This window comes from Eutrigla gurnardus (genome assembly GCF_963514095.1).
Source record: "Eutrigla gurnardus genome assembly, chromosome: 17".
Classification (NCBI taxonomy): Eukaryota; Metazoa; Chordata; class Actinopteri; order Perciformes; family Triglidae; genus Eutrigla; species Eutrigla gurnardus.
In genome coordinates this window covers 8037929-8060192 of record NC_139928.1, presented here as the reverse complement: position 1 = coordinate 8060192, position 22264 = coordinate 8037929, and the positions used below count along the sequence as shown (strand labels likewise).

The 22264-nt window shown below is 43.5% G+C and overlaps 3 protein-coding genes across 4 annotated transcripts; 1 reads left to right on the top strand and 2 right to left on the bottom strand.

The window, feature by feature from the left end:
• Positions 1-486: 486 nt before the first annotated feature.
• Positions 487-3451, bottom strand: LOC311028320 (tissue alpha-L-fucosidase-like). The gene is made up of 7 exons (XM_084032792.1): positions 3005-3451; positions 2610-2744; positions 2135-2378; positions 1839-2039; positions 1556-1740; positions 1353-1452; positions 487-1263 (listed from the first exon to the last, which is right to left on the bottom strand). Exons 1-7 carry the CDS (start codon positions 3373-3375, stop codon positions 1126-1128), a joined length of 1374 nt encoding a protein of 457 aa, XP_083888918.1. The 5' UTR covers positions 3376-3451; the 3' UTR covers positions 487-1125.
• Positions 3263-22019, top strand: heyl (hes related family bHLH transcription factor with YRPW motif like). Of its 2 annotated transcripts, none has more exons than XM_084032795.1 (5): positions 3263-3383; positions 20242-20308; positions 20398-20481; positions 20617-20698; positions 20941-22019. In XM_084032795.1, exons 2-5 carry the CDS (start codon positions 20258-20260, stop codon positions 21624-21626), a joined length of 903 nt encoding a protein of 300 aa, XP_083888921.1. In that variant the 5' UTR covers positions 3263-3383; positions 20242-20257; the 3' UTR covers positions 21627-22019. The 2 variants fall into 2 exon arrangements, with proteins under 2 accessions (XP_083888921.1, XP_083888920.1); XM_084032794.1 differs by lacking the exon at positions 3263-3383 and adding an exon at positions 17897-18359.
• Positions 3835-7612, bottom strand: zbtb8b (zinc finger and BTB domain containing 8B). The gene is made up of 5 exons (XM_084032791.1): positions 7331-7612; positions 6525-6717; positions 5277-6186; positions 4958-5136; positions 3835-4563 (listed from the first exon to the last, which is right to left on the bottom strand). Exons 2-5 carry the CDS (start codon positions 6696-6698, stop codon positions 4243-4245), a joined length of 1584 nt encoding a protein of 527 aa, XP_083888917.1. The 5' UTR covers positions 6699-6717; positions 7331-7612; the 3' UTR covers positions 3835-4242.
• Positions 22020-22264: the final 245 nt, after the last annotated feature.

Below are 22264 nucleotides of genomic sequence, written 5' to 3'. Positions count from 1 at the left end.
CGCATAGTATGACTGACTCCAAAAACGAACTTTTGCTAAGACCCGTAATGAATGCACCCGTGCAAATATATATGTGCTAACGCAAAATAAGAAAATAAAATCATCCAGTTCGCCTACATCACGCCTGGTCTCATCGTTGCTGCACACAAAGTCCGATGCTGCAGACGGCGCATCGCGCTCCCACGATCGTCCCCCGCTCAAACTCGCGACTTCCCCATATATCTGCGTTTCAAGGAGTGTCGTCAGATAGCATACTCGTTTTTCTGCTAAAAACAACACAAATGTTCTTCTCCTGGTTTTACGGAGGGTTGCAATACCGCCACCTGCAGTACCAGAGTATGTAGTGTCCCTGGGCTTTACATCATAAGGTTAATTAAGTAATTGAATAGTATTCAATAAAGAAAAATCTCATTATCTCCTTTAAATATTCGGTGTTCCTATTGGTCCTAGAATATCTGCATCTCTCTACATTTGAGCTAGTCATGAACATACTCCACATTCTTTGAAACTCTACATTCAGATCATTCATCTGATGATACGCTTTTCCCTGGTGGTCAAACTCTTGTTCAATTAAAACTGTCTCCTGCCTCAGTTTTTATCATCAATGGTTTTCTACAAACAGCAAGAGGCACCCACCTGTCACAGCCACTCATAAACATTTAATTAAACTCAAAAGTGGTGCAGACTAACATATGAACATGTGATGCAGCATAAAAAGAAACCCAAATCATACAAAACTAATTTGCCAAACACCCAAATCAAACAACACTAATTTGGTGCCAGCTGTTTATACACGTGTGCAAAAAAATGAAAGTTTGCACTTTGTCCGCTACTACCTCTATAAGGCACATAACAAATAATCCATATGTGAACTTTGGCCTCTCTTCCAAACAAATCATGGCATGAACAAAATAAGAAATATGACAGCACGCCTGTTACACACACATACATACAGCATCATACACATGATTTATTGTTGCGTAGGAAATCCTAAAATATGGGCTTGTAACCACTTTATATAAAAACATTACAATAACACACAACAAACGAAGTAAAAAGTGTAACAGACACGCCTTTGACCTAAAGACTTCTTTCTTTCTTGATTTTTCTTACAAGTCTCTGGCGTTACACCACTCCCTCCAGTTTTAGACACCAGGCGTTTCCAGGAGATGCGGGCATAGTCGGCATAACAATCATCAGTCCAGCTGTCGGGGTCAGCGGTGCCCACTTCAGTGGGACATTAGGATAGTCCAGAAGTGTAACCTGTGGGTGTGAAATAGATATGGTTTATGATCATGACCAATCAAGGTATCTGGGATTGAACTTTATGGGCATGAAGATGTTAGGGTTACTTTTGTGGCTCCAGTCATCCTGGGCACCGTGAGCTGAAGTGGTTGTCTGGACGGCCATCCAAGGATAATGGCATACACGGTATTGCTTTTGACAGTGTACCTATAACAGGAGCAAAAAAGAATAGCTCATTTTAAAATCACAAAATTAAAATATAGGAGAGGGACGTTTGGATGCTCTTGCTTTGCCAGAAAATGCATCTCACCAGACAGTGCTGTTCTCCGTCTGCACCCTCCAGGGTTTGGAAGCATAAATGGCCTCCCCGTTAACCCCCAACCAGGTGCCAAGTCCCCTCAGCCTTTCCTCAAACACTGGGGCGATCATGCCATCTGCCATCGGCCCGATGTTCAACAGGTAGTTTCCACCCATTGCCACCACATACACCAAGTCCTGCGTAAAGAGTGTAAGAGTAAGGTCACTCTCTAATTAATCACAAAATGACTGGACCTAAAGTCAGTTGTGGGTGTTGAGCTACAGTGACCTTTCACCTTTACGATGGATTTCAAGTCCATGAGCTCGCTGAGTTTCATGTCTCTTCGGTAGCCCCATGAACGGGTGTCTATGGACTGGCACTTCTCCCATTTGTGCTCTGGAAGTTTTCCCGGTGTGTACCTGTCAGCACAGTTGTAGTAGCCTCCATGTTTGCAGTAGCAGCCCTTACCCCACCTGTCATTGGTAACCACCACATCCTGCAGAAACACAACACGTCTTATCTACATGACAAGGATCCTGCGTGGATTAAATAAGCATGCGTTGACGGATGTTGAGGTAAACACTGTTTCACCTTGACAGGGCTGTCATTGTAGAGCCAGGCCAGGAACTGGGTGGAGTTCCAGTAGGTATCTGGTGCTTCCCAGTCCCCATCAGACCAGATCAGATCAGGTTTGTACGCCATCACAAGGTCCACTAGCTCTGGAAGAGTCTTACGGGCAACAAAATGCTGAGTCTTGAATCCAGAGGCTTGGTCCAACAAGAAAAGGGGATGGTACCATTCATATAGAGAGTAGTAGAGACCCAAGTGCAGTGACCTGTTGGCAAAGAAATATGAGTGAATACACACAGCAGTTAAGCCCTGTTATTTCTATGTCAACTATTTCCTAATGCGTGTAAGATTTTAAAAAGTGAATGCCAATATGACATTTTTTGGGGGGTGTTTTTTAGTGCTGTTTTTCAGATGTAGGGAATTTGAAAATAAAATAAAAAGAAGAAGGTATAACTGAATGAGTGTCGTCACAGCATCCTTCTCCCCATCTCCTCACCTCTTCCTGACAGCTGCAGCCAGTTCTCCCACCAGGTCCCGGTGAGGACCGACGTCCACTGAGTTCCAGTTCCAGGAGCCTGCCGAGGGCCAGTTTGTGAATCCTTCATGGTGTTTGGATGTGAATACCACATACCTGTAAAAACATTATTTATTTTTTTACTTTTGTCTTGGTAAAGTAAGAATGTCTTATTTATTTAAAGTATTATGACTTTTGAGGAAAAACTGATGATGATATAGAAAGAAGATCGCTGTGCCCTAACAAGCAGAACAACTTGACGCCTGCAGGTGTGGCTGAGCAAACATGACAACAAAAGAGTTGCTGCAGTCAAGAAACAACCACTCGAATACATACAGGTCTGTGCACATTTTATAAAGGAAGAGAGATGCCCGTACCTGGCCCCAGAGGCTTTGAACACCTCTGCCCAGTTGTCCGGATCGAAGAATTCAGCGCGAAACTCGGGCGCAAAATCTGCGTATTTAAAGTCCGGCGGAAAGTTTTTCCGCATGAACTCAACTTCCTCTGCGCGCTTTTTGGACTGCCACCAGTACCAGAACCACTCACTATACTGCGCGAAGCCAGGGACTGAGAAGACCCCCCAGTGGACGAAAATCCCGACCTTCGCCTCGTCGAACCACCGTGGTAGCGGTCTGGCGTCCAGACTGGTCCAGTTTGCTTCGTAGTGCGCTGTGTGCCCAGGTCTCCACATGAGGACTATTACACAAACCACAGCTAGAAAACATGTGGGTCGCACTTGAAGAGGCATGATCCTTGGTAAGTAAATATGTAACTCCTATAAGAAGCTCGTTACTAACAGCCAGGTGGCTTTAACTCTACCTGTCTGAAATATTTGCATAAACACCTGAACGTGTGGTGGGAAGGGCAAAGTGTGTATCCGCCCACCGGTGCTACAGGCCTTCCACTAAAACTTTGACGTCCATCCTACAGTACTTACATTCATTAGACTCTGTACTAATTATGTGCAACGGCCATAAAAACTAACATGTTTGCTGACATCTTACTTGTAAAATAGTCATACTTCCTTAATACAAAAAAGGCTTCGATTTAAATGACTACTGGCACATACTGAATTGTCTTTCCCTGGTGCAACCCCTAGATGGCGCCACGGGGCACGTTTTCTATCAATACTGCAGGGTATTCACTGATGCGAATCCACAGGGAGAAAAAACACATTAAAAACACATGCGTAATACAAGTAAACATGTCTAGAATTACAGAACACATTTATTGCAACACTATTCACAATGGCCCCATAATAACTGACAAAACAAAACATGCAACAAGCTACTTTTGTTCTCTTCTGTAATGTTTGACAGCCATGTACTCTGTATGTGCAGCACATACAGTTAATTTGAATTTGAGCAATTGTGCAGAGGAATCAAGTTTGATTAAAAAACAAATTTGTCCTGAAAATATATATATTTTTAAATGCTGAATCTATTTGCAACCAGGTTAATATCTTCAACAGTCAAAGGGACACATTTTCTGGTTGAAAATGAGTCAATAAATCAGGCCATATTGCAGAAATAATCCAACATCAATAGCAGTATGGCCACAGTGAACTGACAATAGAACAGTTTGAGGAATGGTTTTCTTCGCCAAGTGCAACGGGCTACAGATTCCCTGTGTTACCGACATCAGTGCAGACAGCAAGCTGCCTTTCAAGCATCTGTTTCTCTACCAAGTCCTCCACTCTGCCAACCTCCACCTCATCTACATCATTCATGAAACTGGACCAGTCAGTACCCCCATCTGCCCGCTCCATGGGCTCGGGTTGGCCGTTGGGGTGAACAGAGGAGGAATCATCATGAGTGGTGGTCACGCAGTTGCAGCTGTCGCAGATGCCGAAGCGTCTCAGTCCTGGTGAAACGCCCGATCCAGTGAAGGTTCGCCTGCAGCTCTTACATGATACTGGCCAGTTGTGCCTATGGACCTGTCGAGGGTCAAAGTGAGAGAAAACATTAATAAATCACTTTTCACAAGCAGCACCATCCTATAGATGATTATAGGTGAGAAATAACAATGTAGGAGCCAAAAGATATATATAGAACTAATAGCCCTCTATTGAAGAGTGAGACAAGTAATTATTGTTTACAGCTAACTGGCTTTAACTGGTTTTGTACAAACCCTTTTTGTCTTAATTATGTATTATAAAATTCTACAGCAACTGAAACAAAATACAACAATGCATCTGCAATGGGTCAGATAATTGCCACAGTGAAATATCCTCATTTAAAATATGTTATATACACCATGCATTTAACAAATATCAAAACCATGTTAGGGACTAGGATAACAACTATCTTGCAGTCACACTGAGTGTTTACATTGAAGGCATGGCTGCGAAGGTGCTCCTGTCTTGTGAACCTCTTGCCACACATAGGACAGGGGAAGGGCCTCTCTCCTGTGTGGCAGCGGATATGTCTCTTCATGATTCCCTTTTGCTTGGCAGTGTATGGACAGAACGGGCACTTATGAAGTTTAACTTGCACTACCAAACCATCACCTGCAGGGGGAGAGACAGGCCAACAGTTCAGATTTACCTCAATGCTTGATAATCTATTGAATGAAACATAGTATTAGTTTCAAGATTTTTTTTTTCAAGCCTACAGTAAAACATAGTCACATGCTTAGAGTGATCTTTACCTGCGTCTTCTCCAAGCCAATCAGACTGGATCTCCATGATAGATGATCCCACAAACCCTAAACCTTCGTCCATTCTGTTTCCTCCTGTGCTGACACCTAGTCCTTCAGTAAAGTGCTGCCCCATTCTGTCCCCCAGAGGACTGGGGCCTTCACCTCTGGACAGCATCTCCATCAGCTGTCTGGCATTAAAGGAGGGGCTGTATCTCAAGGGAGAGCGCTCATTGGAGGGAGACGAGGGAAGTTGTCTGCTGTGATGAGGGTTATGGAGAGAGGCCTCAGGATACGAGGCCAGGTCTTTAGTGTCAGCGGACTCCATCAGCTCCTCATCGGGGTCGTACTCTATCTTGGGGTTCACTAACTCTGGAGTCAAAGCAGATGATGAAGAGGATGAGAGGTTAGACTGATCCATGTGTCCCTTCTGTCCTTCACTCTCAGATGCAAATTCCTCCCTGGAATGATACTCGCTGTCCATGTCTCTTTTGGTGCCCGGAGTTGAGGTGACAGGCATGGCCAAGGGGGTTCTAGGCAAGGTCACCGACTCCGGACCTGAACCCATCCCTCTATCTGTCTTTGCAGCCTGTGAATGAGGCTCCACAGACCCTCCACCACAGGAGATTGTTGCAGCAGGGGTGACGCTGTCTGCGGGACCAATCCCTCCACCCTGTTCCTGGTTCACCTTCTCTCTGTTCTTCTCCTTTTCCTTGTTGCATATTTCCAAAGATGAACGGATGTATCCCTTACAGAAGTTCACCAAATCAGTCATCTGCAGGTAGCTGCCTGCTGACATCACCTCGATGACATTGCTTCTGTTCAGGGCCAAGCGACCAGAGTAAAGGAAGTCTAAGATAATCGAAAAGGCATCGGCTGTCACAATGTCCAGCGATGCTGTGCTATAGCGCTGTCCACTATCCTGAAAAATAGATAATATACATGTTAGCAGGTACATTGGATTCCTTAATTTGACAAGATCAGCTGTGAATGGCCAGCAAGGATGAAGAAGAATCAGCTGTCACATTAACAAACCAGACCAGACACGTCAAACCACTTTACTAATGGGGTTATTAGTTCCCACTATCCACCCACGAGGAACACATTTATTTATTTTATTCTTCAATCATTAATAACACAATAATATATACATCTTCTGAGCCAAATAATAACATTTGTTTCTAAGAGGCCATGCTTAATGCTTGCCCACCTCTCCTAGAAATAAAAACATTGGGTAGCTCTGATGTAAGCTCTTATCACCTGCAGATAGTGAACCAGAAGAGCCCGGAAATAGCCGCTCCCAGCAAACAACACATTACGGTGGGCCTTGAAGACGCGACCTTCGACCAGAATGCTGCAGTCACAGAAGAAGTCCCGCTTCCGCTGCTCATTGAGTTCTAACAGCAGTTTGGGCAGGTAGCAAGGCACTTCCATGTCTGTACCTCAGGGAGACCTGCCACAGCATGGGTGGAGAGAGAGAGAGAGAGAGAGAGAGAGAGAGAGAGAGAGAGAGAGAGAGAGAGAGAGACAATCATTTAAGGGTTTAAACGGGGAAACAGCAAAAGGTTGATTTTGGAATGTATAACTGACTACATATTTAATGAGCTTGTGTGGCACTTGACATTTCTTGTTTTGTGGACAATTTATCCTACATAAATTATACAGTATACATATTCTAGTGGGTAAAATGGGTTAAAGGGAAAGGAGGAAACAGGGTCACCAGTGAGTTACCTTGATATTAGGCATTAGGTTTATGTACAGTATACTTTACACTGAGCTTAGGCAGCGTTTAATAGCGTTACCCCTAGACGAAAAGGCTTACTATGAATATATATGTATATATTAAAAAACAGACACACGTTTGACATCAGAAATAAAAGCGAGATAGAAGACATATAGCTTCAGTTTGTGTTTGCTGAGCTCGGCTAACTTAACGTCAACATAGCTAGCGCCGAGTAGCCAGTTAGTTACACTTAATGAAACAAAACGGCTACTAACAACACCAACTGCACCTTACGAAGCATGCTGAAACACAGTGAGATGGAATACGTACAATATGCTCTCACCTGTGTAATTAGGCGACTGAACGCGAGAAAACCGTAATCATAACACAGAGATTAGCAATGCTCATTGTCCCGTGGACGCGACACTCGACAACTTCCGCGTTCAACAATGACGTTTGTCATTCATCCAATCGGTAGCCGGTGGGGGCGTGGCCTATACCTTTCACACAAGACAGGCAGCAACCATGCTTTACAATAAGGGAAAATAGACAAAGAATAAAGAGGAAAAACTGTGAATTAAGGTGAAAAGTTAAACATACATGATAAAATGAAATAAAAATAAGATTAAATAGAATATATAGAATGCATAACATGAGATTGAAAATGAAACCCATTTAGTACTACCAATTATTTACCACATGATGATGATGATGATGATGATGATAATAATAATAATAATAATCATCATCATAATGATTATTATTATTATTATTATTATTTTCATTATTATTATTATTATTAATCATCATCATCATAATGATGATAATGATGATGATGATGATGATGATGATGATGATTATTATAGTAATAATTATAAAAATCAAATCAGTATCCATATTTCCAGCATGCACATGTTCATTATTGAAGCACCAAAAGGTCTTTATTCTCTTGTGTTTTTTAAGATGAAAACTCAAAGTTTTTTTTTTTTTTTTTTTCTCGTACTCTCACCAACGGTCTTCTTGATTACACCGAAAATGTTTAAACTACAGTTTACAGCCACCTCAGAACTTCTTGGGGATGTAAACCTCACTGTGGGTCTCATCTGTGTCACAACACAAAGTTGCCCGGGAAACCACCCTCTCGGTGAAGCTGTGGGGGTTAACCAACATCACTGTCTAATCTCAAATCTAATGGCCACTGACGTTTTAACTTAACACACTTATACATTATCTGAAGAGCCACACTACATTACGTCAAACCACTTTAAAACTCCCTTTATCAAATAGGTCAACATAAAATGTCTTAAATTAAGTCAAATAAACATGATAAAAGAAGTACAAAGTGCAGCCGTTCAGGGAAAAGTCATAGTTAAAGCCTAAAGTGAGAAGCTATATTTTCAGCTTTATTTTGAAAAATATTTTGCAAGATGGCTTCCCCAATATCTATAGATAGTGTGTTCCACAGCGTTGGGGCATAATTGACAAATCCCTGATTTCCTTTCAACTTTCGGAGCCTCTAATAAACCAGCAACAGATGACTGCAGTGTTCTTGAAAGCAAGTAGTTAACATGAGAGTTGGCAATGCTTGGTCCTAGCAATACAAGTACATTCATGTTTGTAAAATCAGATACGTAGAGGGTAGAGATTGATTTGACAAACTTATTAGCAAAAACTCAATTTGGTCTGAATGAATGTATTCTCTTCATATGGGGTAAAATGAAGTGGTCTTGGGATAGCTATCGTGACAGCACAAAATATAGTCCCAGGTTTGACCCTGCGGTGGTGTAAGGTGCTCTTAAATAAGGTGCACACTTGTATGTAAATGGTTTAACTGTTAATTACCAGTAATACAATTTTTTTTTATTTTTTTTATGAAACTCGTTACTTTTTCCAAAAACATTTTTAAGGATTATATAACTCTTCAATTCTGTATTTTGACATCTGTGTGCTTTTTGAAATCACCATGCCACATGGTATAATTAGTTTAAACCAACTTGGTTGAATAATTAATTTAAATTAGAAATACATTTGATTTTAGAGCTCATGACTTAACATCAAATAAACATCACAGTGCTAGCCTTAATTTGTGCATTGTGTTGAGGTTAGGCCCGTCTTTGTGGCTGCAGCTCGGTTGTTAGTCTCATGTGCACGACGCTGACACAAATTAATTAAAGTAAAAGAGTTTAAATGCTGTGCATCACATCCCAGCTGTGACACATTATCTTAAGCAGTGTTCCACTCAACAAACTAGGTCAACAAAACAAAAAGTCAACTTTTCCAAGGGATGGAAATTAACAAATTAACCTCCAAAATAACCTAAAATTGACTCTGTCGTGCAGGTTTTCACACAAATTAAATGTTCTCCATAGAGACACGTAAATGAGCTAATTTGAGAAGAGATCGAGGGGTGAGGGTTTAAATCATGATGTAACTAAATGACATTTACACAGACTTGATAACAAGGTATCACTTATCTCACATGACCTTTTTCACTTCAGAGCTAAATGTTTCATCATTTAGTTAAAAATGTACACGTACATGCATTTTTGACAATGAAAAAAAAATGGCTTTAACTTCTCTGAAGTTTCGGTTACGTCTCCCTTCCTCCACTGCAGAGAGTCATTGATAGGGATGATGACAACGATGATGATGGCGATGATGTGCAGTAGAACCTCAAATTGTCAACCTCCTTCTCAAACCGAGTCCAGCATGCCGCTGCACAGCCGCAGCCGGCTCACGCCTGCCCACATTGTCTGCTCAAGAATACTTGTTTATTTGCTTTCCATTTCGGAGAGAAAATGATTCCTCTTTTTTTTTTATTTTCGGACATGGCAAGAGTAAACAAGTAGTTCCTTCAGCGCTGCGCCACACCCTCTCTCTCTCCCTTAGAAGTGTTTTTTTACACTGATGGGTGCCGACCAAGCAACTTATTTGTTTCAGATATTTTCCCATGGTAAACAGGGCGAATACAAAGGCTTCGTGGTGGCCTGGAGAAACCACAGGGTAGGCGTACATGAGCCTCCATACTCACCCTCTTTTGAAAACGAAATTTACGACACCTCATAAAAGTTCTATTCACGCGTATAAGCACTATATATAAACTAGTATAAACCAGCAGGGTTTGACTCAGTCCTTGTAAACTTGACCTGAAGGGCTGCAGGAGCGTTGTGTCCGGCAGAAGGCAGGCCAGCCGTCGGGTGACCCAGCAGCCCAGCCCTGACACGAGTCTGTCCCAACGCGAGGCTGAAATAAGTTGAACTCTGAGGTACTTCTGGTTGCTGACCTTCTCCCTGCTCTGACTTCAGGAAACATAAGGCCTTTGTTTTGGTCATTTGTTGACATATGGGAAGGAAACTCCCTCTCCACAGCCGAGCAATCGCACTGTTCCAACAACCCTATCTGTGTGGCAGTTTGATGCTGGTTTACACCCATCAACCCCTTAGGAAGAAATAATATTTGTGATTTATGATTGGGTTTTGGCTTATGCCTGTGATTATGATGGCGCATGATTTACAGATCGGAGCTCGGTCCACAAACTAAATAGATGCAGCGACTGGCTGTTATGCAAGGCTGCATCCAGATTTGGGACCTCACTTAGTCAGTGTGTTCGCCGCTGTGAGACCCACGGCTGGCACCGAGGGCTCCAGCAGCACCCCTCTGGGTCCCTGTGGTCTGCGCCTCAGCACATAACAGCCACTTAGGCCGGCATTTTCCCAGGCTGAGACAACACACCACGGTGGCAGCGCGAGCCACAGAGAGGGCCTGATTAAAGAGTAGGGACAATGGAGGGAGAGAGACCGTGGTGGCATTTTCCATCCCCGCCGCTGTCTCCTGGGGGGACCAAGTATGTGCCGTGAAACGTTTGAATTATCCCAGAATCTCTGGAATTCAGACGGAGGCACCGCGGAGAGGACCCTCGACCGGGGATCAAAGAGCTTTGAGAGGAGTGCGGTGGGCTGGTGGTGAAGTCGAGCACATAGGGGAGTACGAGTGTGCGTATGTGTGTGTGTGTGTGTGTGTGTGTGTGTGTGTGTGTGTGTGTGCAGGCTTGTGTGTTTCTGACTTTAAAAAAAAAAAGATAAAGGCCATGTTTGAATTCAAATCATATTTTCTTTAATGGCTCCGTGTCTTAAGATGTTTCACAAAAAGTCATGTTTGACTTCTGAGGAGGCTGTGATCATTGAGCAATGAAACACAGGCCTGTTGTGTGCGTGTGTGTGTGTGTGTGTGTCGCTGTCCTTTTATCCCTCATGGGATCCGATAATGCAATCATAGCCAATCATTGGGAGTCTAATACGCCGCTTGGAGACGCCACCGTCCTCTGTGGTGGCAGAGGACGAGGAGGAGAAAAGCGAGAGGGGGAAACCTTGTCCCTCTCTTTCTGTCTATCTCGCTCTGTAATTATCACTTAATGTTCTTCAGTAATCCGGAGCCGTCTGTCTCGTGCCCAGTCCTTTCTTCCCTCGCCGGAGAGGAAATGTATCACAGTCTGAAATAAATCGGCCAGCCTTTTTATTATTGTATATTTAGCACCAGAACAGAGTAGTAAATGGAGGCGTCCCAGACCACGAGCTTCCGGTAGCGCAGTTCCTCAGCTCTAGCCGGCCGTCTTTGCCACAGCCAAGTCCTAACATCAAAGCCTCCTGTACTATTTGCAGTTAGCTAGTCGTCCTCAAGCACTGACCTCAAACTGTCTGAGAAGGACAGTGTGTGTGTGTGTGTGTGTGTGTTTGTGCATGAGGCACAAGTGTGCCGTTCAGCAAGGCAGTTTTGTACGAACCTCCTTGGCGGCTGAATGTGTCAGAGCTCCTGCGTCCGTCTCCATCTACCGATGTCTCCGCTTCAATTCAAGCTTTGTCATGGCGTCTTGTATTGTACATCAGATCTGATGAGCTGATAAATTGATGATTGGCAACCAGGAAGTAAAAGTAAAAGGAAATCTCAACTAATTAAATCAACCAAACCGAACAACTGATTTGATGTCCACCTATATACGTAGGAAGGACAAAGAGGATCGGAGATTTATGTGATGCTGATCTAGTAGATTTACAATAACCAGTTGGCTGTCTGTTGAAACACACTCACAACACTTTGCAGTTGAGTGTGTTAAAAAGTGACCTAGCAAAGAGAATGAAATAGTATAGTAAATATCTAAATCAATGATGAGAAAGTAGCTAAGCTAAACCAAGCAAATGAAATAGCAAAGGTGATAAATATACCGGTGAAATAGCTAAAGGTGATTAATAAACAGCTCAAATAGTTAGAAGTAATAGATGAACAGTATATTACTATTAGTAAAAAGATAAACATCCATCCAAACATCCATCTTATGCCACTCCAAGTGGTAATAGCACAAATGCATTAACAGTTAAACTGGGTAAAAAAAACAGATGACAAAAAACTTTATTTGTAATTTACAGTTTTATATAACATCCAGTTTAGTATCTATTCATAAGAACAAATTTGTCTTCGCCCAAATGTGACGTAAAAGGAGCCACGTGGAGATCTATTAAATATATAGGCCCCATCACTTCTCCACTTGAATACATTGATACTGTATAGATCTGTTGATTAGATCCAATCAATTCGTTTTACTGAACAGCGAAGTCGGTTTGGCAACAGTAAAAAAAAAGAAAAGAGAAAAAGGAATGAATGCATCCATTATTTCAGTTCAAGTCATTTTAATTATAAAAGCATCAATCAAGGCCGCTTAAAGTGTTACCAGCTCCCTCAGGATATGAAAACGATGTTTGTCATTATCCTCATCCTTCCTCCATCAAAGTCTTCCTCTCTTTCCCTGCACACTCATTGTAATCCCCTTCTGGGAACACTAAAAGTTATCCGGCGGTGCGGTGGCGGCAAGTTTTTATGCTGGTTTTCAGAGGCTTATGCTGGCTCTTCGGAGCTGCCGTCGGAGCGAGCTGTCGGCTGGATGCCTCCCTGATAAGGCTGTAATCTGAGGTGTAAAGTTATAGGAGGGATTTGGGAAAGTGAGAGGCTGTCAGACGGCAGCCGATGGCGTCAAACAGGGATGGAGCACCATCTCCTGGGTTTATGACTCAGTGAGAGCTCCTCTGAACCACGCTGGTGTGTGATCGAGGAGCTGATGCACGTGTTTTCCTGTTTTAATCTATCCTTTCAGAATTAGCACGTTTCTACCCTGAACGCTGGAAATAGAAAGCTGATCGAGGAGGCATCGCATGACTCCCTGCAATAAATATTAGTCTCCTCCATAAACTTGAATTACGGTCAGCCTCCACGCCACAAGGCTTGAGCAAGGCTAGTTTTACAGCGGCTAATATTAGCCGAGTCTTAAAACACGGCTGAGAGGTGGACTCGCTGGATTCGCCTTGAACTCTTTTATATTTTCACCCCCCTCTCTCTCTCTCTCTGCGGCTCATAAAAGATGGTGTCCCGTGTGTGATGTGGCGGAGGAGCGCAGTCAGAATGAACTGATTACGGACGAGGGCCGGCGTGCCTTTGAGTCATGGCATTCTTCAAGCATTTAAAAATAGTAACAGTTTGCTTTATTCAGGTTTGTTTTTCCCATTGTGGGACTCTGGGGCATCCTCTGCTGGAGTTTTTGGAGACAAGAATCATAACCAGATTCCTCCCCCCCCCCCCATGTCTTTCATTCTGTTATGCGGAGTTTGTTTAATCTTGTGAAGAAAATTGGCCTGGCGTGGGAAAGGCAGAATTCTTTTGAGGATAGGTTTTGTTGTTTTAGAGTTGTGCGCATCGCTGTTGTTTTTTCAGTGCAGAAGAAAAAAAAAAAGGGCCAGTTTGTGCCAAAACCTCATGAAGTATAGATAAAAAGGAGCTGAGTGAGAGGGAGGCTGCAACACCACGACAAAGATATGGGCTGTCGTAGCAAAGAGCTTTACAAATGACAATCTCCAGGGGGAAAAGGGGGAAGACAACATGGGGGAGGAAGGGAGTGGAAGGGGAGGGGGGGAGGAGAAGAGGAGAAACAAATGTGGATTGATTGGTGGGAAGAGGAGGAAGATGGGTATTGGGGGGAATAACGCAGAGCAGTGGAGGAAGAGGGGGCGGGGGGAGATGAGAGGGGAAACATTCCCCCATGCCCACATTAAAGACATAAAAAAGAAAACAAACAGAAAAACATGTCTGACATAAAGAGGCTGGTTTCCGCGGCGACAGCACAATGGCTGCCTGTGGCTCTCGGGGCCCTCGCCATCCCGTCTGAGGCCCGGCACCAGCGAAAGTCACCGCAGTCACAGCGCCCGTCAGCGTGTGTGTGTGTGTGTGTGTGAGAAACGTGGTGAATGTCATCACAGGCCTAGTGCTGTGGGAACCGCCATGAAAGGGACCCCACTCGGAAGCCACAAAAGTTCCTTTCTGCTTCTTCTCTTGGGCTTTTAGCCTCTTTATTTATTTGTGTGTCGGGGAGCCAGAGAGGAGGAGGGAGGACTCTCTCTCTCTCTTTCTTACAGGCTGCATAACCCGGCATTGCAGCCCTCCTGCCCTCTTGACACCTGAAATCACAGCAGCCACTATCTCAAACATATATACTGACTGTGTCTAACCCCATTTCTCTGGAGGTTTATTCACACCTCATATCAGCTCAATCAGATCATAAAAACACAATGCAGTGTTTTGGCAAACGGCCTATAGGAACAAACCTGACGGGTCCAGGAATGCCTCATATATCCAGGTTTTTTTCCCGAGTGAGTCGTGGAGACGGCCAGGCAGGCAGTGCCACAGGTCCCAGGCATTCCTTATGTGTTTGAAGGGCAGATAATTCCCTCATGGGTCCAGCCTAGACAGTGCCAAGCTGCTCCGGTGCCAGTTCCCATGCCAATCCAATCTTGACCCCAGTGACTGAGCGCCCAGCCACAGGCGGACTGCTATGAAAGCCTCATACCAATACGAAATCTATAGATTTTTTTTTTAGTGTATGTGAAGAGCTCCCTGATTGACCTTTCATATATTCTCAGCAGGGATTCTAGAAGATGAACAAATATTTCCTTTTGACGAATGCTATATGATTACACCCTTTATATCAAAGCACATTTCAAAGATAATATATTTCCATTTGTGAGGACAATTATAAAAACATAAACAAAGAACTTTGACAAAAAGTGTAAGTTAGAGAGTTTTAGGCAAAACATTTCTTGCTGAAAGTTGGTTTTGTGTTGCTTCAAATAATCATATTCAACCATGCAGCGAGACATATATCGGCCCAGTGATGTCGTATGACATGAATATAGTGGAACAATTCACAACAAAATGTCTCGCTGAGCTCGTTCCAACTCACAGACTTTCAAACAATAGCAATAGTCATGCATCAGAGGCAATAATTGCAGCTGAGTGTTTGTGTCTTATAAATTGTGGGTATGCACTGTCCGCATTCATGTGAAGGAGTTGCGTGTGTGCCTGCATGAATCACTGTGTGTGTGTGTGTGTGTGTGTGTGTGTGTGTGTGTCCGTGTGTGTCTGTGTGTGTCGCTGAGTATTCACACGTTCATATTGAAGTTGCGCATGTGTGCGTGTGTGTGCAAATTGTAAAAGTATGAGCTTGTTAATTTCAATAAGGGACGTTGCCTTGTTGTGGTTTGGAGGGATGGGAGGGAGACGACTTGAAGTGGCCGACCAAGATCGCCAGAAATCTCCCAGAATTCCATCTCACCATCTATTGCCAGCTCTCTCTTTCGCTCCCGTCTTCTTCGCATAGCCCCACCATGGAACCATTTTCATAATTAACGTATTTATTCATTCATCGTCTTAATTGCCTTCCACTTGCATGCTTTTTCTCTGCAACTTGCCTCATCACTCTGGAACAACTGGGACTGGGAATACATTGAGTGAAACCAGAATGATTTCATTAAAAAAAAACACCAACAAAGAAGCAAGAAAAAGGCTGGTGATACAGAGAAGAAAGTTATTCTTTGAAGAGAGGGGTGGGTGGGTGATAAAAATAACAACAGAGAAGAGGCTGAAGCCTGACTTCATAGATGTCTCTTTTCTTTCAGACTCTTTCTTCCCTGTTTTCTGATGCCAAAATGAGATCCAGATCTGAATTAAGGAATGATTGGTAATAAAAGGATATGTGGAAGGGGCTGTTTGGAGGGAGAGAAAGAGGGATTTCTCTTTTCTGTTAGTCCTGACTCATAGCCTACTCACCACACCATAAGCCCCCTGGTGATGGTCACACTGATTACTGACACTTGGGTATTACAAACACACGCACATGCACATGTTTTAAGTTAGTTTATTACTTTACATGTAGCCTATGATATGATAAAATGCAGGCGGGCAGGGCTCGGTTACATCTAATGCGAGAGAGATTAGATGAAAAAACAAATGCTGTTGAAAAGCACATCATCATAAAAGAGAGGAAGAAAAAAGAGAGACATAAAGAAAATCAAGAAATAAATCAAAACAGAGCACGACGCTCCAGGAACAAAATAAGCCTACACAAAAAAGACTTTGCTTGTTCCAAAAACATACACAAATATCTCGCGCTGATGCATTGTAGTATGTTTAAAGTAACACACCCTTCCAGTCTGCCAGGCAGGAAGAGACACACTCAGCTGGGCATTGTGTGGAAGAGGGCATGCCACTTGGCCTCTCTCCGTCTTTCACACACACACGGACACACCGCTGGGTCAGTCAGGCATCGCTCCTAACAACAGGCGCCTGGGCCTCGTGTTTCCATGGCAATCTGTACCAGCAATCTTCCCACGGTGGCAGCGGAACCGGGTGCTGTGAGTGTGTGTCTCTGTGTGTGTGTGTGTGTGTGTGTGTGTGTGTGAGCACAGAGAGGACTATCTTGTCCGGTGAAGAGCCCAGATGTTCAGACACTCACTGGGCTGATTCCTCTCTTGACCCCCCAGGACCTGCCCTCATCTCTGCACAGACACAAGCCAGCATCCGGAGGCGGCTGGTTTCAACGTCTGAGCTCAAAGCTCTCGATTTCTACATTTTTAAAAGTTATAGTTGAAATAGTAAAAATGTTTTTTATAAATCATAGAGGCTAGCTTAATAATTATGAATAGATAAACAGTTGTAGGTAAAATTAACTTATTAACAATTTAAATATTTTTCAAATCATGAGCTAATGGATGCATAGATGAAAATGTTGAAAAGTAACGGGGGATTTAGGTAATGTTGTAGACAAAAGGACAGGCTAATACGATAAACAACCATCTTCTGACACTCAGCATTTACACTGACAATTCAATTGTGTGAAAGAAAATAGTGTAACACTTTAATGTAATACAACTAAAACATCATGAGATATGGAACGAGGCTGGCGGTGTTGAAGGGCTACTTGAGCCTGGCAGGTTGAGGATTTACTGGTGTGCTGCTGGAGGGGACAATATGCATGATTTTCTTATTTTATTTCTTGTGGTTCTTTGCTGATCACTGACAGCTGCCTAGAGGGCAATCTTTGTATCACTGCGGCCATGTTTTTCTCTCTCAGCTGTGTGTCTCTCACACTAACTCCCCAAAAAAAGTTCAATAAGTCCATTCTTCAAGTCACCTGTGCGATTGTGTGAGAGTCTTGCGTTGTCACACACTCCCCTGTGGATGATGGAGTGTTTCCAGAGTCCATCATTCCCACGCTCCTTACCTCTCTCCTTCCCTCCCTCCCTCTGCCATTGTTCTACAAAGCAGTGTAATTAAAGGAGCAGAAATAGAAAGAAAGGAGGATAAAAAGAAGGAAGGAAGGAGAGCGGGATGAGATTGGAGGCTAATTGACTGAGGATGACTGAGCAAAGGGTTGGAAAGATGGGGGTGGGGGGGGAGGACAAACTGGGGACGGCCAGATTAAAGGGAGGGAGGAGGGACAGGGAGAAGAGGCGGGGGAGCCAAAACTGGCAACCCTGCCCCAACTGCCAAAGTCCTACTTTGTCATTGGGTGGCTGTGACAGAGAGAGAGAGAGCCAAAAGAGACATAACAGAGAGAGAGGAAGGGAGAGAGACTATATGATTGGGTGCCAGTGATAGAGTAGAAGCCTCAAGCAGCTTGTGAATTTTCATAGTCGTCATGGGCCCTTGGGGGTCGATCCAGTGGCACCGCTGACTCACAGAGGAAAGGACAGAAGACGCATGAAGAAACAAGAAAACGAAGCAAATTCAAGTGACAAGAAGTAACTAAGGACAACAAGGCGTTTATAAGAAACAGAGAGCGAGTGGAACACAGGGTGAGCGCTTCATCCACAAGGGAGACAGCCTTCAGCGCGTTGCCTTCACGGAGCGGCCGACAAGATCCCCCAAATCCATCAGTCCGTCCGTCCATCAGTCCAGTGAGGAAGGGGCACAGACATGAAGAGACCTCACGACTACAGCTCCCCAGACTCGGACACAGACGAGTTTATTGACGTGGGACAAGAAGACGGTTATTGGTGAGCATCTGCCAACCACATATGAGGTTTTCATTCCCTCCAGTCACACTTGACACTGACACTTGTTTTTGGTTTTAACATGCATTTCATGCATGAAATACCGAAATGTTTTATTTGTTAATACTCCGAATCTGATGTGGATCATCGTACAAATAAGAAACAGATTCCTATTCTTGAAACAACTGCATTTATTTTTAGTGTTTTGTTTTTCTATTTAAGTATTTTGACAAACCGTCCAGCAAAGCTGAGCATGTTTAAAGTAAAACTTCAGGCATCTGGAAGCTAATATCCTGCTTTCACTGAAAACTGAATTCATTGCCGTTCCCCCTCTAAATGAAACGTGTTATGTTTCCTTTTTAAGTAAAGGCTGATCATCGCTGTGGAGGTAAAAAATTATGCAAGGCCTGTCAGGTCTGAAGGTGGAGATGGGTTGAAGTCATGAGCAGAATTTTCACTGTATCATTTGAAAATAAAGGCATTTCAAAATAATCAGATCAAAACTGAATGAGTCAGAATTTACAATTTATTCCTAAAATATCTCTGTTCATTAATAATTGTTGCAATGTCACTTTTAATCCTTTCCACCTCAGGAACTCTCTGATGTTGCAAACATCAAAACTTTCACAAAACACAAAAGCAACAGAGAGGGACAACTTTATTATCAGTTTTGAAGAAATATCAGACACACTGTGTGTGGATATAGTGAAATGATGTTATTATACTTCAATATATGACATAGGTCTACAAACATCTGCCATGATTTTAGATTTAATTCACTGCAAAAAAAAAAAAGGAAAAGATTATATTTTGAAAGGCTAAAAGTAAAAATGCATTATTAAGCTTTGTTGTATTAAGTATATAACATTTAGTAATTAATCATAAGTTAATTATTCATATGCCTATGGTTAAAAAAGTTAGTAGGAAAAGATGGAAAATGCAAACTACTAATTAAAATACTTTTTTGTAATTTAAAACACACACTTGAACCTTTGACTGCATTTTGTGACCTACAATGGCAAGACATTTAATTGTAGTCTATAATAATAATAATAATAATAATAATAATAATAATAATAATAATAATAATAATAATAATAATAATTGATGACATACCTTTTTGCTTTTTAGGTGAATTATTCAGATTCCTCGTGGATTTAAGCAAACCTTCACCAGAGTGCATTTGCAACAGTGCGTATCAAAACACATGCACATCAATACTGGTCGTCTCACAAGCAGCAAGCAAGCCAGAAACACTGAGGATAAATCAAATTGCCATGTGTCATGCAAACTGGATACAGTTCCGCCTTTTCAAGTCAGCCCGTCTGAGAAGAACAAAAACACTACAGCTATATTGGCAGCCTTCATGTTAAAATCTAATAGAAACACAGTAAGTCAGGGCAGTTAGAAGGGAACTCCAAGCTGTAAGATGAGCATTCGCAAGCAAATACATATTGAGCAACTGTACTCGGACTGTACTACTCCGATCCCATGCTGCACGTTGGAGCCCCATGCGAGTGAGAGCATCGCCCCGGGGCCATATAATCATCTTTCTAAAAGTGCTTTCGCTCAGATGGAAAGGAGAACAGCATGTCACATTTCACTGAGACTAATGTCCAGAAATGCATTAAAGTGAAAACAATCGTGTCCTCCCTCCTCTCCCGGGCACTCTAATGTTGTTCTGTGCCCAAAAAAAACAAATTAGATTGAAGGAGGCTGATGTGCCATCCTGCCTCTGTGTTATATTATGGAGGGTAATAATAACAATATGCAGGGGGAATCAACATCTTTCTCTCTGTGCCAATACCATTCCCCCATGTCCCTCATCTCTCTCTCTCTCTCTCTCTCTCTCTCTCTCTCTCTCTCTCTCTCTCTCTCTCTCCAGCCCAGTGACCGGGTCCATGTCTCCTGGTAGCGCCTCACAGGTTCTGGCCCGAAAGAAGAGAAGAGGGGTGAGTGGATTATAGCATTGGATCTTAATCTTTGGAGTCCTGTCGTTATGGTTGGCCCTGAATGTTCCTCCGCTCTTCTTGTTGTGTAGATCATAGAAAAGAGACGCCGAGACCGAATCAACCACAGTCTGTCAGAGCTCAGGAGGCTCGTGCCCAGTGCTTTTGAAAAACAGGTGACCACTCATAAATCCACAATGCTTTACAACCATTCTGCTTCAACGAGGAAATACATTTTTTTTTTTTTTTTAGAAAAAACTGCTTCATAAAATCTGATGCAACAGAGTAAAATGTTGCTCATGTTCCCGCAGGGTTCATCCAAGCTGGAGAAAGCAGAGATCCTGCAGATGACTGTGGACCACCTCAAGCTCCTACATGCCATGGGAGGAAAAGGTGAGACTTCTGAGTTTGTTGCTGAAAAAACAATTCACTAAAATGTCTAACTTTTTCTCAATTTCCTGTGGAACATTGGACACAAAAAGCCTTTGGAATAATTGTGGAAAACCCATCAAAAAACAGGATATCGAAGTATTGTCTTTTGGGAGAAACAGCATGTTTAGTATTTATATTTTCAGGAGTGACTGCATTTCATTATCATTATTCTTTGGATCACAAAGCTTGCATTCCCCCCTCAGGTTACTTTGATGCGAGGGCGTTGGCAGTTGACTACAGGACCCTGGGCTTTAGGGAGTGCGTTGGAGAGGTGGTGCGGTACCTCAGCTCCCTCGACGGGGAGTCCCCAGATCCTATAGGAGCCCGCCTCGTCTCCCACCTTTCCCACTGTGCCAGCGAGCTCGACCCCCTTCTCCTACAGTCACCCCCCGCTTCCGCCCTGCCCTTTCCCCCTTGGCCGTGGGCGTCCTTCCCTCAGATCTCCCCCACCTCACAAGCCTCCTCCTCACCTGCTTTCCCCAGCGGGCGAAGGGATCTTGCCCTACTGGGGAGCTACCCAGCGCCCGCCTCCCTCCGCCTCGGCCCCCTGGCTGGCTGCCAGCAGGGTGTACCACCACTCCTTGCGCCTACAGCCTTGGCCACCGTCCACCGGTTGCCCTCTCTTGCAGCGTCCCCAGCCCTCGTCCCTTCCAGACCAACCCAGCCATCCCCTCACACCCCCACCAGGGCCTCGCCTCTCCCCCTTCACACTCCTTCCTCTTCCTCTCCTTCTACCTCCTCCTCCTCTTCTGTTTCATCATCTTCTGCACCACTACAAGTCTCTTTCAGGCCCTTCGCACCGCTGGGGTCTCCCACAGCCCAGCGCAGGGTCTTGAGCGGACCAGCCAAGTCGTCCCAGGGATGGGGGACTGAGATCGGAGCTTTCTGAGTGTCAACTCTGGCTTTGTTTCCCAATTGAACTCCGTCCAGTGGGCATGGAGCTCCCATGTGCACCATGTAGCAAATATGAAACCGTTGGACAAAGACGTATTGAACCGTTGATGATTGTCTCTGCTTTTGAGGGACTCTAAAAGCCATATCAGACTGTGGGTGAAGTTTCAGATAATCACACACATAATAGAAGGATGAAGGACTAGAAGATTTTAATAAATTCCTCTTTATGATCTTGCTTGACAGTCTCCAACAGAGCCATATGTAACACTCAACAGAGTGACGTTGAGTTTTTTTTACTGATCTTTTAACTGTGATATCTGTTTTTTTCCGCAAAACATTTATACGTTTGATTATGTATTTGACGTTTGACAATGTTTATAAAGACTAAGTGCCTCTATCTTTGTTCATGTTTTTCTCTACATGTTTTTACATAAGCAAATTGAGACGTAGCTTTCCCGCTTTCAGTACAAATAGTTGAAAGCTACATGTTCCCCACTTACCCGTATTAGCCATGTCTGCAAACACTGCTTGCATGTTCTCCAGCCGTAACCCCCTCTGTATCTAAGCTGTCTCCAGTGAAGGCTGATGGGAGCTGCGGTCTTGTGGCTGCAGAGGATAAACATGGTGGGAGCT